At 38.7% G+C, this 24,166-nt stretch overlaps 1 protein-coding gene across 3 annotated transcripts in view; it reads right to left on the bottom strand.

The window, feature by feature from the left end:
• The window catches only part of LOC141427566 (EGFR adapter protein-like), a 271,634-nt gene that overhangs the window by 96,262 nt on the left and 151,206 nt on the right, over positions 1-24,166 (bottom strand). The window contains exon 1 of one of the 3 annotated variants that reach the window (XM_074087142.1): positions 15,827-15,946. The exons of the other annotated variants lie outside the window; for them this stretch is intronic. Within the exon in view, the coding sequence (XP_073943243.1) occupies positions 15,827-15,850 (24 nt within the window). The 5' untranslated portion in view covers positions 15,851-15,946. Of the gene's footprint in view, positions 1-15,826; positions 15,947-24,166 lie in introns of those variants that run through there. 3 annotated transcript variants of the gene reach the window in all.

The raw sequence follows: 24,166 nt of genomic DNA, 5'->3' as shown, positions 1-24,166 counted from the left end.
GCGTCGCTGCCGCGTCCAGTTTTGCCGCTTCATAATTGACAAAATTACTAAATTACCGTCGGGAGTGATAAACATATTAACTTAACATAAATGGTTTATTTTAATATATAAGATAAAGTAACTTAAACACCTGTGAATGTTTATAAAACAATGCAAAATGTTGAGCAAAAATAAAATATGAATGTATTAAATCGATTAAAACTTCTTCATGTGTCAAATCGATTGTTAAAAGAAATCGAATCAGTAACGCATCAGGGCATCACTAATTTAATTAGTACTCGAGCTGTCAGAAGTTAAATAAACGGTTGGAACAATTATACTTTACTTAAAATGTTTCACCACTTTTGAATGACATTTGACATTCAGTAGTCAAACATCAAAAGTCCCCTAACAGGACCAAAGAGTATTAGTACCTATAGAGACAATAATGTCATGTCAATACATCGCCATCGACAGCTCCTGCCGCGTGTTGTTGACTACAATCGCGAATTTGTTTTGAACGTGTCGTGCGATAGTCAAAATACCACAAACGGGACTTATCACGCTATTATTACACAAGTAATATTTACATCGACGTTTCGGCAACGTCACAGTTGCCGTGGTCACGAGTAGACTGAAGTGTGGGGTGTCAAGTCTGCCTAGCAGCGCGAGTTCTTCGAACTACCCGCACTTGATCACTAATAGTGCCGGCACTATTAGTATCACTCGTATAAGTGTCGGCGTCGGGATGAATGTTCGGAGGGACGATCGGACGTTGTTAGTGTTGTGTGTCGGTGTTGTAGGGTGACTAACATAAGTGATCAAGTGCGGGTATCGTGATACGAGTGCCGGCACTATTAGTGATCAAGTGCGGGTAGTTCCAAGAACTCGCGCTGCTAAGCAGACTTGACACCCCACACTTCAGTCTACTCGTGACCACGGCAACTGTAACGTTGCTGAAACGTCGAGGTAAATATTACTTGTGTAATAATAGCGTGATAATTCCCGTTTGTGGTATTTTGACTACGAGTGAGAATCACGAAAGTTTAAAACGTTGTGTTGAGCGATGTTATACTAAACTATAGATAAACCAGTAGGCAAAGCAAAGACTGGCTGACCAACCAGCGCGGACGCTTATTAAATAGTTACCGTACGAGGAACGCCTTTGAGCCGGGATGTTAGCGGCCTGGAAAGAGGCACACTAAATTAAAAGCAAACGCGTGGAAACGTACATGTTGCTTATTATATACTCAACTTGATCAAGCATTACTTTGTGGAGGTCCATATTACCTTACAATAGCTGCGTCTATGCAACAAATTTCTGTTCATGCCGATCCTCTGCTCTGCTTCTTCACGCTTTAAAAAAACATACCAATCCAAATCCCCCCCGATTCGCCATTTTGATTGACTTAAAAAAAGCGAGGAACCGGCAAATCCCTACTATTTTTGTAATTTTGGTTACAAAAATATCAAGTTGAAACAGGCTACAGTCTATTGACAGTATTAATACAAGATGCTATTAATTAAAGCAGATTTTTTCAGCAGATAGTTTCACTGAAAATATTTGTAAGTTTTTAAAAAATTATGATGAAAATCATCGAATATTTCCATAATTATTGATCTAAGTATATTCTATGTATACCGCGACGAAGGCGCGATAACAGGTGTGTTAAGTCAAAAATCCTAATAATCCACTATAACATGCCAGATTAATTTTACACACAGCTTATAATCTCTCGGTTACTTTTGTAAAGACAAAAAACTTGTAATGTTGTCATCAAAATACTTGTTCCAAATCCTATTGTCGAGAAAATAACGTGATAAAAGCAACCTCACATCAACAGGTGCTGTAAAATAGCGTTTTACTGCGGCGTCGTATTTTTCGACCCTTGAGCGATAGTAAAATAAAAAGGTTGTGTGTAAAAAAGCAGCAAAATTGTTGAATTATTGGGAGGGTGCTCTTTGTTCTAGTGGACACAAAAATTGTAGCTTTCCAACTTCATTCAATAGTAGTTATTTTTGTGCCCTTGTTCACACTTAAACAAGAGAAGGGAAAATGGTAACTGCTAGACACTGGTTAAAATACATATGCCACATTGGAGGAAATTATAAGCTACCGTAATTTCCGCAGCAACAACGCCAACAAAGTATAATGTATTTTTGAATGAGAAATAAATGTCTTGGAGCGTTTGTGCTCCAATGTTAGGAAATGACAGTTTTTGCAAACGACAACGTGACAGACTAATCGAAGGATGAACGAATATTAAATTAACGAAAGCTTATCAGTTTACACGGAGTATAATTATGTATTTTAAAAGGGCAGGGAAACTACGTAATTTTGGTATAAGATTTCTTAAAAATAATACGAAACGAATACGAATAATACGACATTCTGAGAAAACCATACAGAAGACAGTAAAAGCGGTTTCTCATACAAAACAAGACAGTTTATGGGATCGTATCAGACGGCCAGCGTTAAGATAACCGAGTATCCGATTATCTCTTTGTGTCCCTCAGAGCAACGGTTCTCTTCGGGATCCTTCCGGAGCGTAGAGCAGTGCCCGGGCTGGTGCACCCTGGACATCAGTCAACGAATTCCTAGCAAACTTATAGAACTCTGGCTGATTGCTAATAACCCGACATGGGAGGGGAGGGTTATAACCGATTGGCGTTTATAACTTGTTTTACTGTGTTTTTTTTTTATTTGTAAATACATCTACTAAAATTAGCAATAGCTCATATGGCCGCCATTAGAAAACTAAAAGAGGAGGAAGGCCCACCTACCTTACTTTAGTACCTTATACTCGTATAGCATGGGGGACACCAAATATAGAGAAATCTCTCTCCAGGTGGATGTATTATAACCTAACCAACAAAAAGTTGGAAAACGCCCGACATTGTCACTTCAAGTTCAATATCTCAAAAACGGCTAAACCGATTTAAAAAAAAAACAAGTCTAAAAACCATCGCTAGAGCGACTTGGTTTCAAATGAAAAAAAAACGCATTCAAATCGGTTTACCTGTTTAAGAGCTACGGTACCACAGACAGACACACAGACAGACAGACACACATAGCGGTCAAACTTATAACACCCCTCTTTTTGCATCGGAGGTCAAAAATGAATCACGACTAAAATGGGACCATAAAATTTACCTTATCTATCACCCTGAAACCAATCTAAATGTAATAAATAACGAATTCCACAGGACAAGCCGCACTCAAATTCTTCGATTAGTAGCTGACAAAACAATAGAATAGATATGTATCAAAACCTAAGACTGCCTCGTAAGTTGTGTTCCAGATTTGCACTAAGCACTGGCATTCTGAAGTCTGTTGTTTTAGAATGAATTAAGGTACATAATTGATATGGTTCAGTGATATAGAAGTTGTTAGGTAGCTATGCAAATGGAATTGGACCAGTTTTCAAGTGGAATAAATCCAAATATTTGTTTATTTAGTTACCTAATGATTCACTGACAATTTTTACGTAGATTATTGATTGGCAGACCACGTTTCGCCGAGTAACGGTACGCCGATGAATTTGTACGCAGATGTATTTATTGTTTCGCAGAGTAACAATTCGTAACTCAACGTTTAGTTGGCCTATGAGTCAGTAAGCCGAACAACTATTAATAGAAATTAGTTTAGCCGAATAATCACTACAAATTTTAAACGTTTGCTCGAACAACTTTTCGCTTTCGAATTGAGGTTTATTTTATATTTAAGTCAAAAAAAACCCTGGCAGTTTGGTTCGTTGCGTTGTTGGTCGCAATTCTACCTAACACTCCTCCTCGCTGACGCTCGTCGTCGCACCTAACTACATCTTGATACCATGTGATAACTCTGCTTATCGTTTTTCGGCGAACAGTTCTGTTGTTCGGTTAGCTGAAACAATTACGAAACAAACAATAGACTAAACGTAAATCTTCATATCGCTATTCTTCCTACCGACTACTCGGCGAAACGAATAAAAGGCGAAACAAAATTATACCAAACGTTGCTCGGTCAAAAGAAAAATCTGCCAATAGTTGTCTGCGAAACGAAAATCTGCGAAATGACAGGTCACTCTTTAAAGGGGGTGTATCATTAGCTATACCTACACATCAAAGTGCAACAGGACACTATGTGGTTGACCGATCGAATTAGGGATATTTAATACCTTCCTTCCTTCAAACAAGTAAATCTCATTTTTTTCGGGAATCTCGGAAACGGTTCTAATGATTTCGGTCAAATGTGCTATATAGGTTTCATATTCGAAAAAGTTTTTGGTAAGAATTTAATTTTTAATACAAGCTTTTTTTTGCTGACAGTACTTTTTGTTGACTGCACTTGTATCGTCACCGAAACCACATTTGCATACCAAATTTCAAGTCAATCCAACTACTGAAAGTTGGTCGAATTCAACTTGCAAGATTTGATTACAGACAGACAGACAGATAGACAGACGGACAACGGGACAGGTAAAACTAAATAAAAGCTTGTAAAAAATTGGAGATTTCGAGTGCAGCTCGGTTGCCTTGATACTTTTAACCAATGTGAGTCGACTCTATATATACTTATACGAGTATATCCGCTCTGCTTCGCTTTCACAGAAGCACCCTTAATATCAACCTCTCTTCTCTGAACGAGGGTCGGAGCCTCCGAGATATCGCCCAACAACAACAAACACCGCTGAACCAACATCGTCAATCCACTTATCTGTCAACGACATTGTTTCCAACAGCACTCAGAGTTCCGATCGTGAATTGTTTTAACTTCAATGTTTGCATAAACGTTGCTTGTTTATGCACCTAATGTCACACACAGAGTCATGTTGATCTAAGAACAAATGTAGTCGAGTGGATTGGTGATTCGGGGCATGCAGGCAGTCCACACACATACAACAGGGGTCGCCAACCTTTTGGTAGACATAGGCCACAATAGTGAAAAAATAGATAAAGGCGGGCCGCACTTGTAAGACAATTTTGGTACCTAATAGATATCTACCTAGTTACCTATTGTAGGTCTACAAGTAAGTAAAAACATGACCTTTGTCTATGTCGGTCAATGATAAAAACGCATATTTGTATGTCAGCGGTTGGCAATGCGCGGCCCGTGGGCCTCATGCGGCCTGAGACCCCTCTCTTTGCGGCCCGCGACTGTTTTGTTATATCACATAGAGTATCTACCTGTAGGTACTATAAGTGATATTACATACAACTATATACATTATGCCTGTCCAATTTATTAAAAGTGTAAAATAAATATTCACTGCATCGAATCAATAACACATTTTATCTATAATTCGTGTCTTTTAACTAGTTCAATATTTATTTTTCATTTGAAAAATCTTCGTCAAAATCTGGCGTTATTTCTTGATTGAAGCATTTGTATAATCTGTAGTAGCATAGACTAGCGTAGAGATGGTGGCAAATTTGACATTTTAAAAATCGATTAATGCGCGGATGAATAAGCGATTTTTATTTACTTTCCTTAAAATTAAAAAATAGAATAAACATTCTTTGGAATGAAATCAAGTATTGTAAATAATAAAATAGACAAAAATACTTTGATCTATTCAATTTATAAATTAATCCATTTACGGAACAGATTAATTATTTTGCAATAGGTTCTAGGTTTTCACACCATTGAATGTCTGTGGTCGGATAAATGCAGTCTTTGTTTACACTTTTCATAAATTGGATCGAAATACAATATATATATGCGTTTTTATGATTGGTTTTTTGGAGTCTTTTTACTCGACTGCACGAAGAAGGGTTATTTGATACACTTTGATGAGTGTTTCCGGATGATAGGGTTGGATATACAATATATATAATGATGTTACCTAGAAAACTGAAAACCCCCTAACATTATCATATTTCAATGTTCAATATCCCAAAAAACGGATGAACCGATTTTTATCAAACATATTTTACAAGCTTTTATTTATTTCCACCGTCCCGTTATCTGTTTGTGTGTCTACCTGTCTGTCTGTCGGTAATCAAATCTTGCAAGTTGAATTCGAGCAACTTCCAGTAGTTGGATTGAGTTGAAATTTTCTATACATAAGTATACCTAAATTGCGTGACAATGCAATAATCTGGTAGTGACATCCTGGTAGTCCGGCCAGGATCGTCTCCACAGGATGGAACTCTTCAACGGTTAATGGCATCGTCTTGAAATTTGATATGCAAATGTAGTTTGGGTGACAATACAAGTACAGTCAACAAAAAGCGCAGTCAGCAAAAAAGCTTGTATAAAATTTTTTTTTTACAAAAAACTTTTTTTAATTAGTTAAACATAACGTTAGTTAGAACATGGCTTTATGCAAAAAAATGCATTAAAATGCCATTCTTTTTTTGAGAGCTACGATGCTACAGAAAGACAAACTGACCGACAACGGCGTCAAACTTATAACACCCTTCTTTTTGCATCAGGGCTTAAATAAAGGTTCTTTTTTGCCATAAGTTTTTTTTTATTACAAACATTTTTAGAGCGATTCTCTGCCAATGACGTCTGCTTCCTTGAAACTCGCTAACTTCATTATAAATCCACAAATAGTGGCGCTCAGCGTCTAAGGCTCCTTTGTCAGCGTGTAACTTTATTTCTCATTTAAAAATCAGCAAGGTGGTGAGCTTGTTAACAAATCAATGAAATCTAATAACTTTAAACGACAAACATTATCAATTTAAGCTCCAAAATTAGACCCTCATTCTAACATGTATGTATTTTACAGAATTAGCACCAATTCAATTGCTTTATCGTGCTACTTGGCAACCACACGGCAAGACAACAACTGTGTGCAACGCATATTCGCCTTCACCAACAACATCATATACAGTGAAAACGGCCGGGGGGCATAAATGCACATATATGGCACAGATATAACTAGCTTACATGTATTGTTACGGAGTAGTAAGGTAACAAGTTGGTTTTTATTATTATTATTTTGTTTTTCAACCCGCTGGCAGTGGCGCCATACCCACGCCACTTCTCAACTCAGGCCACTCGACTCGTTCCGTTTTGCATAAGTTTTAATCAAAGAACGTACCTACCAGTGCCTTACATGGCGGGAACTTAATAACACGCGATTATAGCCCTTCACGCAACTGATTTAGGTCCATAGTGACGTTTTTACGACTTGTATACATTGAATTTAGTTTTTTTTTTCAATTACAAATATTGCCTTTTTTATTGTTACTAATGGTTTTCTTGTCAGCCACAGATAATAAAAGGAAGTCAAAAAGCGAATCTAGAAAGACTAGAAAAACCCTATTAGACCTACAATTAAACTAGTTTGCTAGTGTCTTTCGGAGTTCGAAACAGACGATCGATTTTCTTTTTTTTTCTCATATGGATCTTCAGGAAAACGAATAAAACCCGAGCGGCATTAAAATTCTGAATGTACTGTAATATTTGTCGATATGCATTATATAGGTACTTTCTGCCTGTGCTAACTTACAGTAAATTAAATACTACTTATGTTATTTTTGTTGAATACACTTAGATTACCGACCAACTTAATTTGATCGCAAAAAACTATCATAGGTGTACTTACGAGTACATTGCAAATTAAAAAAAGAGCGTATAAAATTTTAAACTAAGAAAATTCTATCCTTTTTCTTTCTTTACACTCAATCAAATATAGAAAATATTTCTCTATAAGTACCTACTAAGTAAATCAGTTTGACCTAATTCCTCACTTTTATAAAAACAGAAACCTGACAAAACAACAGCGCATCGCTCGTTAGCTCCATTGATGCCAACTTCGTCTCATACGCTTCATTACTTGCATTGTGAGCTGGTTGCGAGCTCGGCGTCTTCCTACGTTTATAGACATTAATTGTAGCCACTGAACACTGTCATGTTATTAACATTGCAAATCTAGCAACGTGTTTGTGAACTAACGAGCAATCACAACAACGGGCCTATAATGCGTGCCTAACAGTTAGTCTTTGATGATACTATCAAAAGGTAACTGGTAGGCAAAATTTGACCCTCTTCATTATTTTAATGGAATGACGTTTTCCGTCCGATGTACTTATATATATCGCGTTTTCAAGCTACATGCAAAAAACTGATAACCTAAGCAACAAAAAGTTGGAAAACTCCCGCCTATGTCACTTCAAAGTTCAATATCTCAAAAACAGGCTGAACCGATTTTGATGAAACAAGTCTAAGAACCACCGCTAGAAAACTTGCTATCAAATATCCACCCGTTTAAGAGCTACGGTGCCACAGACAGACACACATAAACACACAGACACACAGACGCGGTCAAACTTATAACACCGCTCTTTTTGCGTCGGGGATTAAGCCAAAATGTAGCTCCCAAAAGTTTTGCACACGTCCTGGAATAGTGCAAACTCCGAATACACGCAATAAGGACCAAATTATAAGGTATTAAAATTATTTCCAACTTACTTGAAATTAAATCCTTAAAACGCTTTTTGTAGATCCTATTTGATTGGCCTAGACAAGGCCAATCTAGTGGTTGTTGGCGCCGCCTGATTGCCTAGATCATTGACGAAGATTTTACTTTATGCACTAGAGCATAAAAAGTCGTTTTATGCAGCATACATCCACCATAAATATACAAACTTTACGAGCATGAGAAGTCAAAATTTGTACTATTTGACCCAATTTAGCTATTCTGCCTCAGACAAGACTTTTATATTCCGCTAAATTTATCGGTGTGCAAGTAAATATAAAGTCTTCGTGTCCTGCTACCCCTTTCGCTATTATTACGAAGCTATTTGTGAAGCAAAATTGCGGTTAGACCGCGCTATATTCTAGATTCTAGTTCGGCAGTACAAATTGCCCCATCCAGTATGGTAATTTTGGTACGCCCCTCAACAGTGCACTGAGACAACTACCAATTAAATATGCTCAACCAATTAAGTACTGAATATTATAATTATGCTATTGTGTTATGTTATAATGACAAGCAATTTCTGTTACTTTGAAAAATCGCGTATTTCAAATCAATATTCTGGTTTTGTAATGCTATCAATATTCTGCCCCAAAATTTTATTTATTTATTTAATGTTTATTATATTCAAGGTGTGTTAAAGAGGCAAAACAATTGTTAGGTACAATCTCTCTCACTGTGTATTGAAAAAAATCTTCTGTCAAGTTGTATGCGGGTTTCTTGACAGTGATAGTACTTCTAAAAGCGCTACGAGGCCTAAAAAAACATAAAAAAATAATTGCGACAGTCATATTGAAATTAATAAATTAAATAAATATCATGGGACACCTGACACCAATTGACCTAGTCCCAAGCTAAGCAAAGCTTGCAGTATGGATACTAGACAACGGATTACATACATCAATGCCACGCCAGTACCAAGCATAAGCTTATCGCAGTGAGCTAGATCATCGACTACGACACCCACAGGATACTTATAAACATAGGTACTTATATAGATAAATACACATTTAAGTAGGTACATATAAACATCCAAGACCCGAGAACAAACATTCGTATTATTTATACAAATATCTGCTCCGGCCGGGGATTGAACCCGGGACCTCAAGCTTCTCTAACCAGTTGGCCATCCGGTCGTCAAAATTAAAATTATTTTTGATCTAAAATATTAGAAACAAAGTAAGAGTGTTAAACATGAACTGGTTTAATAAATGAGGGTTAACGAGTTTTAATGCAATATTGCAACAAAGCAAAGCGTAACTTAAAAACTTTATTTTTCAAACATTTTTGTATAGCTGTAAATCTACGGGCTTTGAGCACTTCAACACAATGCATTTGCAGGGCGGGTTTTACTACACATTTATTTTCAGTCACTGAGAAAATCTTGAGATATTACTTTTTAAGGGTTCCGGAGCCAAAATGGCAAAAACGGAACCCTTATAGTTTGGCCATGTCTGTCTGTCTGTCTATCCGTCCGTCCGCGGCTTTGCTCAGGGACTATCAATGCTAAAAAACATATAATTAAATAAAAAAAATTTTAGGGTACCTCCCATAGACGTAAAGGTATTCGAAACTAAATCGAACAACACCGATACTAAAAATTTTCCTATGCCGATAAAATCGGAAGCCTTCTGAAATTAAATCAATTAAATTTAAATGCAATCAATGGATCAATCACGATAAATGTCGATCGAAATTAATTTCATCCCGATAATTTTATCGTGCGGACGACGCGAACGAATAAATCCGATGAAATTGTATTTGGTTCGTCCATTTTATTTTATTCGACTATCAATTAATTGATTTAAGATAGATTGAAGTTTATTATTTAAACTTCATGTCGTAATTATTCATTCAACTTCGCAACAGTTATTTTTAGCTAAAAATTGATTTTCATAAAACTGTATGTTATTGTACCAGATTGAAATGAGGCATTTTTTTATCTCAGGAAGGTACGAAGCTTTCGCAGGGTGTAGACTGTAGCGGGCAACAGCAAGTGATATTTTAAAATACTTTACTTAATATATAATATACGCCTTACCGATATACTTAAGGCGCGCAGCCTTTTCCTATGTTTAAGTATATTCTTAGGGAGCAAATTATCTTTTTTTTTGTCGTTTCCTATAGTTCTTTAATTTTAGAGCTTTATTATTTTTCTGTTATCTTGTGCATGATTGTTATTGGCAGTTTATTTAACATGTTGACGAGTATTTAAGTAATTATATCTGTTGTAAATATGTATTGCGTATGTATGGTCAGTTATATATATTATGTTATTGCCTTTATCTAAAATTGCACCACCTGCTAAAATCTATTATTTACTTCTTTCTATTGTAAAGGTTTCCCGGGATAGAGCTGCCTATTGTTTGCTTTAAAAAATCATGTACGAGTAGGTACGTCTGCTCTTACTATATTGTGGTGTATAATAAAGAGTCACTGTATTGTATTGTAATTGTATTCTTAACTATCACCTAATGAGGGCTATCGCGTATGAATTCGCCGCTGGAGGCGCTAGTGTAGCGTGAGGTCTCCGAAATGTCAAATCTCATAGTTTTTGGGTGAGCTACGCGGGTTTATTTATCATTAGAATAATTTTGTGAATATTTTCCAATATCTGAAATTAATTATGGCAAATATGCGTTCCGGGGCAATGAATGTCTGTGTTTTGAGACAGTTTTGTCTTTCAGAAACCTTTGTCCTCCCTTTTTTCCGAACAAAACGGGGACTATGCAACACTGTGGCATGCTCGATATTTTTATGGTACGGTTTTAAGGTGTATTAAATATGATTTTAATCTAAACTTTGTTTTCATGCCCGTAATAACAGACTTTGAAAGCCATACATAAAAACCTCACGCAACAGTGCGCCATCTAGTGAGACAAAAAACGATAGCCCTCATTGTAACATGGGTTGTCAATAAACGATTACTCAGCCTTCCAAAATACAAATGACGCCATTTCAAGAATAAAAAAACCGAAAGGTCTACGTACGGTTTTAATTAAATTCAGGTTAGTGACCCCGGCGGTACCAAAAAGATTGCACTGTATTATAGCGGCCATGCAACCATTTTGGCCTTTATCTTCCAAGTCGAGTATGATGCACTTCTAACAATCGGTTTTGACTTGTGATGTACGGGTACGAAGTTTGAATGACATTTCAGGGGCAGTCAGCAAAAAAGTTTTTAAGGATACATAAAAAATATCATAAATAGATAAAATTTAGAAAACTCCCGGAATTTCAATAGGTACAACTGCCAGATTAAAAGATTAAAGCATGCAAAACTGGGCTAAAGGCTAGTTGTAAAATAACGTACAAATTGGATCTAAGACAACAATATGGTTTTCAAATAGAAATCTTCAAAAACAATCGTTCAGCAATTCAATGAACATAGTTTATTTGCATTTTTCTCGAATTGCCCTAGGGGCTCGATTAATTAAAGTTTGCAAACAAACATGCATAAATTTACTACTTTAATACCAATTGCTACTATCATATTAAATATTGTTATATTATTCAATACATTCTTAGTTAAAATCGCATGATCGCGTTGGATGCGGAAAGCACAAGACCGGTCTAAGTGGAGAGCCTTGGGGGAGGCCTATGTCCAGCAGTGGACGTCTTCCGGCTGACATGATGATGATGATGATGATCCTTAGTTGCCGAAAAGGTTTTTCAAACCAGTGGTACATTTTAGGTTGACATTCATTATTGTCTTTGTAATATCCAAAATTGAATACGTATATTTTTGATTTTAAAATGTTACATCATGATAATTATGAATGAAAAATTTGATGAATGTATAAATAAATGGATTGACAAATTTATAGAATAAACTAAATCCTTCCTTCACGCTGGAAGTTGAGAGAAAAAATCTAAATGATTAGTCGAACAAATTGAATTGTGGGTGCGTTGTGGAGCGTCTGTTTGTTACTCCTTCACGCTGGAAGTTGAGAGATTTTAAAGAAATGTGGAAATGATTAGTCTAACAAATTGAATCATGGCCCAGGGTGGCTATACTAATATAATGTCGACATATCATGCTTTTGTCAAGGAAATCATAGTCAAATTGATTATTAAAAGGTTCCGCCCTAAGTCATGATTTAATTTGTTTGACTGTACTTACGTAGATAGCTGGACAACTGCAACTGGAATGGCACAAGACCTTTAATCCCCATATTTAAATTTTATGGAATGGGAAATAAATTCAAAAATTTCAAGTGCAAGGATTAGATGTAGGAAATTTGGTGCAGATCTTTTTTTTATGAAACGTACAATGTAATTTTTGGGAATTACACATAAGTTTTTGCAACATCCCGGAATTTTGATTTGACTGTGACCTAGGTGCTGATAAACTTGAGCGAACCACTTGTAATGAGCCTAGTGAATGTCAAATTACAAGTAAACGCTTTTAAAATAACAAGGACCGAACGGAAAATTTGCCTTGTTTTTTTATTTATATTGCCAAAATAAAAAAACCGGCCAAGAGCGTGTCGGACACGCCCAAGATAGGGTTCCGTAGCCATTACGAAAAAAATCAAGTAATATTATGTGCGTTATAACACAATTAAAACACTTACTACAGTCTTAAAATCTATTACCAGAAAAAGAGCGTATCTTCACGGCACTTACGTCCTTTTGTTGGGAAGCGCAGTTTTTCGACAATAACTCAAAAACGGTATATCCGATCATGTTGAAACCAATTTTCCTTGAAAGTATTTATTTTTTTACTTTTCCATATTTTTTGCATATTTTTTGGACAAACGGTTTACAATATAGAGGGGGGGGGGCACAATTTTTGCTACTTTGGGAGCGATTATTTCCGGAAATCTTCACTTAATCAATTTTTTTTTGAGAAATCTATCTTTTCAAAAGAGCTGTCGAACTATGTGCCACACGTTGATGCGAGTTAAAAAAAAATTTCTGTTACGTGTATGGAGTGCCCCCCCTATAAATATTTATTTTTGTAATTTAACTACAAAACTAAATAGCGGCTTTGACAAGACATCTGTACTCCAAATTTCATTGATATACATCTTGTAGTTTTCGAGTAAAATGCCTGTGACATACGGACGGACAGAGAGACAGACAGACGGACTTGAAGAAATTATAAGCGTTCCGTTTTTGCCATTTTGGCTCCGGAACCCTAAAAACTGCAAATTTTGCGTTGTTTCGCTTGAATGCTCGCTAGAATACGCGCTAAAACGCGTTCGCTAGAATGACCGTGTAAATGTTAGTAGCAACGTTTAGCTTTATGCTTGTTCGTTGCTTAGTTCGAAAAATTTCATCATCATCATCATCATTATGAGCCTATGTTCGTCCACTGCTGGACATAGGCCTCTCCCATGGCACGACACTGAGCACGATCCTCGGCCACTCTCATCCAGCTCTTGCCAGCCGCCGCGAAGATCATCGCTCCACCGAGTTATCGCTAGGTCTCCACTCAAAAACTCGTCTACCCCAACGGTTATCGATTCTTCGGGTTATATTTATGACCTAGATAAATTAAAAAACAGCGAATGCTCGATCTTGTGTTACAAGTAAATGCTCATTCATGCTCGAGTTACTAACACCTTGGGTTTTAAGACGCGTGCAGTAGTCAGAGGTAAAGGCCAAGTTAAAATAAAACCGTAACGCAATTTCTCCTCAGCTCTAGCAATAAATTAACATAAAAATATTTGCAGCACACCTATTTCAAAGGACATCATAAGAACTTATCAGTCTTCCTTTGAAATTCAAATGCAGTTTTTATTTAAATTAACTTGTCTCGTTCACTTCAACCCTTTTAATAATAATGAGGCGACTAATTAGTTCTGAAAGTATCTTCATTTGGTGCATAAAATGGAAAATATTTATATATATATTTATTACTAGCTTTCATGGCCAGGAGTGGAACGTATAAAAGCTTGGACGATATAAATTTATAAAACGTATATATTACACATGTTTGTTTTGAGGTCACTGACTTCTTTTATATATGTACCAAATTTCAACTTCAGTTCAGTTTCAGTCAAGTGAAAAAAAACTTAAAAAAGACTAAAAATATTAGGTTTCCTTAACGTGGAAAGTGTAATTAAAAGAGTCTTTTAATACTCAAGTGCAGAAAATAACATGAGGAAGCAATTTAAAGTTGAGCCACGACTGAATATTACGAACTACGGCGTGAGTCTGCGCAACTTTGGCACAAAGTATTGTTTAATTCTCATTAATATTTTACAAGTTCTGCAGGTATGTTTCTCGCGTAATCTCGGCGCAAATAGAATTTGTTGATTATGTAGACAAACTGTCTCATTAAAATTGTCTATTATTTGATTTAACCCCTCGAATGCGGGAACTAAAAAAATACTACATTAAAGTGTGATCTGTTTTTATAAGCACAACTTCAGTTGATTTCAATAAAGAAAAGATTGGCACGGATCCGCGTCTTAAAAGCATACCAAAGGTTAAATTGTTCGAAATGGGCAAATTAATTTCAAATAATGTTTATTATAATAAAATGTTACTTTAATTAAAATACCACAAACGGGACTTATCACGCTAAACACACAGGAGTAATATTTAACTCGACTTTTCGACCACTTTACAGTGGCCGTGATCACGTGTAGACTCCACTCACTAACTGTAATGGTCACTGTATTGTGGTCGAAACGTCGAGGTAAATATTACTCGTGTGAAGCCATAGGTCAAACCACTAGGCTTAGTCTTAAGTAGACGCTTAAATTAAGCGTGAGTGGTTGAAAATTATGGCTCAGTGTCAGACAAACTTTCGTATAATTTTAATATCGTGCGGAAAATTTGCATGATATTGCAATACTGAAGTTTTAGGGTAGTTTTCACTAGTTAGTAATTATCCTGCAGAAGTGACGGTGGTCACGTAGTCATGTAGGTAATTAGAGCTAAGAGGTCACACCTATAGTATGTCAAGTCACTAATTAAGGAAAACAGAATGCAATATTAATCCGCGCTCTTAGTTCTGGCCGAAAGTTTGTTTGAAGTGTTCCGGCGCTTTAAGGAAGCAATGATAAAAAAAACATTATTAATTATATATATTTTTAATATTAAATAAATTGCACTATAGAAATAATAGTTATTGTACAGTGAAATTGTGGAATCAACTTCCGTCTTCAGTGTTTCTCGGCAAATAGGACAAGAAAAGAGCTTATACTTTTTTTTAATTCCGACAACAGACCAGTGACAATCTTTGAGTTGTTGGTACTTATGGTCGGTGGTGATCAGTCCCATCAGATGATCCGCATGCTCGTTTTCCTCCCTCTCAAAATATAATCATTGTATCTAAGTCTCACATTGCTTTGTATTTTTACTATTAGGTGTACAGTGCAATTTATTGCAATAAATAATGGAGATGAAGTAGTGCTTAGCAAGACTTTGAAGAAGTTCAATGCTAATTTGCGAATTCAAATGTTCAAACATACAACCTCGGCATGGCGTGCAGCCAGCATTTTGCGACACTGCCGACATTCCCGACACTCACTTACACTGCACTGACACTTTCATATTACACATTATCAAAACAAATACTTAATTCGTTAAATTTTTGCGAGTCGCAGATCCGAGCGGAGGCCGAGAACTGGTTGGTAGAGTGGAGGGAGGAGGGGAGACCGGTCGGACCGGCGCGTGCGCCGAAATGCGACGTCGTCTGGCTCTATACTACGAAGTGCAAAATTCTAACTTCTTATCTTGCCGTCCCGCTGATGCTTATATTATTTAATACGAGAGTGAGAGGGACGTTACGATACGAACTTCGATTTTTGAATTTCGTAGTAGCCCCTCTGTGTGAAACTGTGTGGGCGAAACTTATGGTTACACGATGGTTTTTTTTTCACTTCTCGCGCTCCTGTTTGTGTTTATGTTTGTGCTCTATTGCGTAAAGTAAAATCTTGTCTAACTGTTCGACTCTATCACATGCAACGAGATATCAATAATCAAGAAGAAAATAAATTCTTCCTAGGTAGGAGCAACGCGACTTGGCGGCTACCGCAACACGCGCATACTCGAGAAGGGCTACGAATTAGCCCGAAATATGTCGAGCTAAACTCGATTTAAGACGTGTTATCCGTTACGATATCATTTAATATGAGTGAGTCTCACGGTAGTTTCTTGTTCAAAATTAGACATTTATTGAATCAGGCGTTGTTTTGCGGAGGTCCATACCAATGAACTAAAATAGCAATAATAATAATAATTATAAGGTCGCGGGTGAGCAAAAAAACTATTTTAGTTCATCACTAAGGTTTCACGAAAGTTTCCTTCCATAACGAGGTTAACCTCATTAAATTCAATTACAGTTTGATTGCTAGAAACTGACCAAAAAGGCACTTGGCACCATTCGTAACTGCGACATCGAATTGGTTTTTCAAGTGACAAACTCCTCTTTTGCAAAGGACTGGCATGCAAGGAAGTACTCTTTTTTATTTAATACTAGCAATAACCCACGGCCTCGTCCGCTTTAGATATGTCGGCGGCCGATCGTAAATCCGCCAGATCACGAAATTCCTAGGCATATCGTGAAATGGCGCCATTTCATGATATGCCTAGAAGTTGGCCAGGCATATCACGAGGTGCCTGAGAAACAATACGGCGGGTCGATCAGAGTAACGCATTCGTCGATATTCCTAGCTCTTACCGTGCACATCGTGATATTATGCCGAAAATAAGAAAAAATTAGGTACGACGAGCGAACACAACAACGCACGAGCCGAACGAGCGAAGCGAGCCTGCTGCGGTAGCGGCCGGCCAAGTGCCAGAACAGATATGGCGGCGTTTCATGATATGCCTAGAAATTTCATTATCTGCCTAAACTGGCCAAAACATGAAATGGCTCCACTTCACGATATGCCTAGGAATTTCGTGATTTGGCGGATTTTACGATCAGCCGCCGACAGATATACCTGCAGGAAAAACCATTATGATCGTAGAGTTTGGCTTGAGAAGGGTTATGGTAACATTTTTAAGGCACAACCTTCGCTCGTACAACGCCATCTATTAATTACAGGCGAAGTTAACACGTCATTTTTAAAGCTGAGGTACTTTTGTAATGTTAAAATATTATCCTACAGGAAGGCTTTACCGAGAATTAAATATCCTACTATGTCAATGTAAAAGTTAAAGATAAAGCTTCTGTAGAACAGACGCCCATCGGTGTGATCTCAAGGTCCACCAAGAGTTCAAGACGCCTATTATCGTCAATGGCACTGAAGGGGTTAAGTTAATCAGGAAGAAGAGGAGAGCCGTCATGGCTTCCCGACTAGGAAATTCGAGTTCTAACCCTGTCCAGCGCACCTGAAAAACATTTTCGTTTAAATCTTAGCTATAATAAATACCAGTAAGTTCCAGCGAGTTGGAGACTTACAGCCGGGTTTTTAGCCGGTGAGAGCCCGGCACTGTTTGGGTCTTCACTTTTCATCCGTCCATCTCATATAAAGCACCTCATTATAACATTAAAAAAAAGTAAAACAAGTAAAAAAAGCAAGGACCTAGTATCCTTAAGGCGACTCATACAAAAAATGTATTATCAAACTGTTCCAGAATATTGTGCCCACAAGGTTGCGGTAACAAAGGGTAATACAGATATTGGAAACTCAATCCTTACAGGGACGCTTTCGCCGAAGTTTGTTACCGCCACGCCTCAAAGGCAGACCTTAACACGAGCACACTCACGCAGCCTCTCGAACTGTCTACTTCACTGGTAGCTGCGGTTAATTTACTTCGGAACCACTTGACAATTATATCCAATACCTACCGACCCGTTAGTTTATCGATAGTGTATTGAGTGGGTAGGATGGAAAACTTTTCGTATTTGTAAACGTTGGACGAAGATAAAGTTGAAAAGATAAATTTTGCAATAATTTTTGCAAAACAAAATTGATATCGTTTCTCTTTACATTTTGAACGTTTGATATTTGTGTTAATCAAACAAAGGAAAGTCACTAAGTGATAATTAGTCAAATATGCTCTCTCCTATTTCTACCCTACTTAGATAATGAATAAAGATGTTTGTATAATTAAATGTTTCGATTTTTGCATGTTTGTAGCTCAATCTCTCAATAACGGTTAAACGCATTTCAATTATTAAATTCAATTCAATTTCAGTTATTCAATTGGTGGACAAATGAAAAAAGATAGGCAGATTGAGACAGATTTTTTTTTAACCCGGTAATGTATTTAAACAAGAAGAGAGGGCGCGCTGTCCAAGAAAATTTAAGAACTTCGGTCTTTAAGATGACGTGTTAACTTCGTCTTCAATCAATAGATGGCAGTGTCCGAGAGAACGTCATGCTTGAAAAATGTAACTGTAACCTCTTTTCATATCGTAAAATTGTATTCTTTTTCTCGTAAGGTACCTGTCAAATGTGGAATGTGGCGAAGCTTGTGTTAAATAAATATTAAACTAATAATTATTACTATTATTTTTGTTACTAACATAGTTTATTAAGAGTTTTTCTGTTTTGTATACTAACATCTTGGAATATTAATTTGTCTGAGAATAAAGATTTATTTATTTATTTAGGTATTTATTACAGAGGCTTTTGCGAAGCAGTGCACCCAGTTATGGGCTAAATATATTATAATTATTATTATTATTCCTTTAAATGCAGATGCTTTGCCTGGTGTTGCAGATGTTTATGGGCGGTGGTGATCTCTTACCATCAGGAGACCCATTGCTCGTTTGCCATCCAGTCGAATAAAAAAAAACTGAATTGAAATGCTTTTGTCTACAATTTCTGTCCAGTTAAATAAAAAATCACTCTTTCTGAAATGAAGCTTGAACATTTGATTTTATATTTATAAGCCACTTTAAAATGGCAAACAATTTAATTACGACCATTCATGCAAACTCAAAACAAGTATCGAGTAACTAAACTTCGTTTAAGTTACATGAGAAATATACTGCAAATTTTAGTACATTGCTGTTGATGAACGAACACATGTGAATTCAAAGCTCGCCGCCCCGCAATGTACTAAACGCGGACGATACTTCTCGCACTGTGTCAATGAAGCTTAAGTTTAGAAATAATTACAGTTCAAGAAACATGATACTGGACATCGATAGGAGAAGGGTCAGTTAATCTAATGCTTATGTGTAATTAATAATTTGTTTTGTCTGAGAATAAAATTAGTTAACGATTTTTATAAATAATTCATGCGTTACTCTGCGTAGGTCCAAATCAATCTATACAAATACTACGCCATTGATCTGCGTGAAACTACAGCTCAAGTCCACTGATTCCTGTGTCTGTATAGATTCAATTTAAAAATAAAAATACCTACGTCACAATATTTAACAATTAACTTATAATCTTATTTAACGAAAACCTGAACTATGTGCGGACTTATATGCGCAGTAATAAAGTTATTTATGTAGTTACCACTTACCACTCATAAGCTTACCACTTATACAAATAGTATAATTTCCAAACAAGTAGCTCCTATGCGCAAAATTCCCGCATAGTAAAACTACTTACATAACAACTCCTTAGCGTATATTGTTCGAAGACGCCGCAATTTACTGCGCTCCTTGTGATTAAGTACCATAACTCATGCACATAACTTGGCTCCAAGATGCCGTATTTCTAATCCGCGATTAATTCTGGCTCCTTGCAGAGTCCATGGCAATGTGAGTTAAGCACAGGTGTACGCGTTAGCTACTTTATAACAATCAAACTTTACGACGCCAAGTTGGCACTATTTGTCAGTGGTGCCAACTGTTAGAACTGCTAATGGCAGATCTAATGTCAACTACGCAAATAAATAGTTGTCACTGTACAGTCGCCATCAGATATTTCGGAGCGGCCAAGGTAGTCAAAAATATCGGCACATGCACTTTATTATTAAGGTATTAGAGTTCATGTATCGATATTTTTGATCACCTAGCCCGCTCCGAAATATCTGATGGCGACTGTACTAGGTTTTTTTCCTTCATCATCATCATATGTCAGCCGAAAGACGTCCACTGCTGGACATAGCCTCCCCAAGGCTCTCCACTCAGACCGGTCTTGTGCTTTCCGCATCACCCCGATCCCGCGATCTTAACCAAGTCGTCGCTCCATCTTGTTGGAGGCCTACCGACAGCTCGTCTCCCGGTCCGCGGACGCCATTCGAGAACCTTCTGGCCCCATCGGCCATCCGTCCTGCGAGCAATGTGCCGCCCACTGCCACTTTAGTTTCGCAATTCTTCGGGCTATGTCGGTAACCTTAGTTCTACTGCGGATATCATCATTTCTAATTCTATTCGCAGAGAAACCCCCGAGCATAGCCCTCTCCATAGCCCTCTGAGTGACTTTGAGTTTTCTCATGAGGCCATCGTTAGCGCCACGTCTCAGATCGTATGTCATCACTGGCAACACACACTGGTCAAAGACTTTTGACTTCAAACACTGCGGTAATTGGACGAAAAGACACTACGAGCTTCCCGAACGCTGCCCAGCCGAGTCGGATTCGACGAGTGATCTCTTTCTCAAAGTTGGACCTACCTAACTGGACCGTTTGTCCCAGTATACATAGTCGTCAACACTTCGAGCGCAGAGTTCCGACTATTACGGGAGTTGGTACAACATGGACATTAGACATGACTTTCGTCTTGTCCATGTTCATTTCAGGCAACTCGGTCGAAACTCTACTGAGGTCAGCGAGCATAGCACCGAGGTCCTCCATGGTCTCACCATGACTACAATGTCGTCGGCGAATCGAAGATGAGTGAAATACTCGCCATTAATGTTGATGCCTCGTCCTTTCCAGTCCAAAACCTTAAAAGCATCCTCCAATGCAGCGGTGAACAGTTTCGGAGAGATCACATCCCTTGTCTGACTCCCGCTGCAGAGGAATAGGCTCGTGCTCTGATCCTGTAATCGGACGGACATAGTGGCGTTTTCGTACAGACACTTCAACACTTCGATATACCGATAGTCAACTTGGCACCGCTGGAGAGCCTGCAGCACAGCCCAAGTCTCGATCGAATCGAAGGCTTTCTCGTAGTCCACAAATGCTAGGCAAAGGGGAGGTTATACTCTTCAGTCTTCTGTATAACCTGCCAGCGCATGTATGTGGTCTACGGTACTATAGCCTTTTCGGAAGCCGGCTTGTTCGGGAGGCTGGAAGTCGTCAAGCCTGCGTGTGAGACGGTTTGTGATGACCCCTGAAAATAGCTTGTAAACATGGCTCAGAAGTGAGATGGGGTCTATAGTTCTTCAGCAAGGTGTTATCACCTTTTTTGAAGAAGAGCACCAAACACTTCTGTTCCATGCTTTCGGCGTTCTCCTTGGTGAGGACGGAACTAAAACAGCGTCTGAAGGCCTTAAGGACTGGTCTACCACCCGCCTTCAGGAGTTCGGCTGTAATTCCGTCGTACCCGGGCTTTGCCATTCTTAAGCTGCTGAGGGCCATACTAATCTCGTACAGGCTGACGTCGGGATGTCTCGGTATAGTGTCGGGTTAATCTAGCCCTCGGTCTTTAGCTAGATTTTCGACAGGTGTTCGGGTTGTCGTGTATAGCTGTCCATAAAACCTTTCAACTTCCTCCAACAGCTCAGGTTTGGATGAAACGATTCTGCCGTCGTCGGTCTTGAGCTTCATCAACCGGCTTTGACCAACAGTCAGATCCCTGGTAAACCTTAGAGCCCCTGTTACGCTCAATAGCCTCTTCAATACTGGTAGTATTAAATCGGCGTACATCGCGCTTCAGAGACTTTGAGATCTGTCTGTTGAGCTGCCGATAGCGACAAGCGTCACCAGAAGACTGCAGAATCATCTCACGTCTCACCTCCATGAGCCTAAAGGTGGAGTCCGAAAGCCTTTCGGTTCTAGTACGTCGGGTCTTGAAGAACTTAGACCCGACCATATGGCTTCCACAAACCCGTCGTTGTAATCGTCCACCTCGCTACCTAGGCATTCGAAACGATTTTGAAGTTCGAGCTGAAAGCTCTCGGGGTTTTGGAGCTGAGCAGGTTCTGGGCGGAGCGTAGATTTCATCAGTCGAGACCTTTCAAGCTTGAACTGGATATTCAATGAGCCTCGTACCATACGGTGATCACTCCGGTTTAAACGCACTGATCACGGAGACATCATTGAATATGTGCTTTTCGTCGACATGATAAAATCTATCTCATTCCTCGTAACACCATCAGGGCTCATCCAGGTCCACTTCCTATGCTCACGTTTCTGAAGAAGGAGTTCATCATATAGCCCTCCTTTCCATAAAACCGGCAGTAGGTGGCCCGGTGATTCCTACGCCCCACTCCAAATTTCCCACTCTCAGTTCTTCACCGTCTCGTTTGCCCAGCTTTGCGTTAAGTCCCCATAACAACCGTAAAGTGAGTTTTGGAGCTAGTGCATGGCTCTGGAAATATCCTCATACATAGCCTCCACCTCATCGTCGGAGTGCGTCGAGGTCGGAGCGTATACCTGTATGACCTTCAACGAATATCGTTGGTCATTCTGAGTACAAGGCATGCTACCCGGTTCGACACACTATCGATCTTCACCACGTTTGTTCACGAGGACCTGTGACGATAAACCCGACACCTCCCTGACTGGTGTTGCCCTCCCGGAAATAGAGCAAGTTACCGGACTTAAGAGTTATCGTGTCTCCCCCTCTACGGACTTCTGATAACCTATGATTCCCCATCGTAACCTGCTCAATTCTTCCTCCAGTTCCAGTATCCTTTCTCGGTCGCAGCGTTCGGCAGTTATATGTTGCCAGGGCCAAAGGTTGTCGTTTTGGGTAGCCGGGCCTCTGCCGGATTAACTATAGCACCCTGCCCCGCCGTTACATGCCGACCGGAGCCAGGAATAGCAGGGCCGCCGGGGACTAGGGTCTGGGCTGATTGTGTGGATTCATTAGTTTTTATATCTTGTACCTTGGGGGAAAATGCCTAGTCGCCACGCTTGGCAGGCGGGTTGGCGACGCAGTTATATCCGATAGTTCGCGGAGGACGCTGCTGCCATCCTCCGGTTTATCCCTTAGTCGCCTCTTACGACACCCACGGAAGAGAGGGGTGGTGCAATTCTTGACCGACACCACACGGTACCACACGGTATTTTTTCCTTATTCCTATTTAATGAAATGTTGTTTAAAACCACGCCACTTTGCTACACGCTACTTTAAATTAATCTGCCGGAGCAAAGCACAAAATTACTTGTTCAAAATACAGCAAATCAGCTCGTTGGAGTGGCAATGGGCAAGCCATATAGCACGGAGAATAGATTCTGATGGTCGGTCGTTGGGGCTGAAAAGTTCTCGAATGGAGACCACTGATTGGCAAGCGCAGCGTAGGACGTCCACCAACGAGATAGACAGATGACCTGGTTATAGCCTCAGGTCACGGTGGATGCAGGTTGCTTCCAACCGAACCAACCAGAGGCCTGGGGAAGACTTAGTCCAACAGTGGAAGTCCTACGGCTGATGTGATGATAATGATGATGATGATGATGATGATGATGAAAAAATGGTAGCTGCAGGTACTTTTAGCTAAATGTACTTATTGTGTGTATAAATTTCAAGTCATTACGAACACTAGACATCCATTCTAACACAGCAAGCTAAATAAAAGCTTGCTTACACAAGTTATGGCCCCGTTCACGCAACAACAACAAGCATTCATATAGCGCTAATCATGTTCAACCACATTATAATACTAAGTAATTCTAGGTGTTAACCCTTCCTTGTACAGCAAATCCCCTAAGTCCATCGTGCATTTGTTAGAATGTTACAAACTTAGTCGGAGTCTATCTAAGTTTCCAGCAGCTGCCAGACTGAGCAT

Source organism: Choristoneura fumiferana, chromosome 4 (genome assembly GCF_025370935.1).
Source record: "Choristoneura fumiferana chromosome 4, NRCan_CFum_1, whole genome shotgun sequence".
Lineage (NCBI taxonomy): Eukaryota > Metazoa > Arthropoda > Insecta > Lepidoptera > Tortricidae > Choristoneura > Choristoneura fumiferana.
Note: the sequence above shows the minus strand (reverse complement) of the source record. Positions and strands in the feature narration are given on the sequence as shown.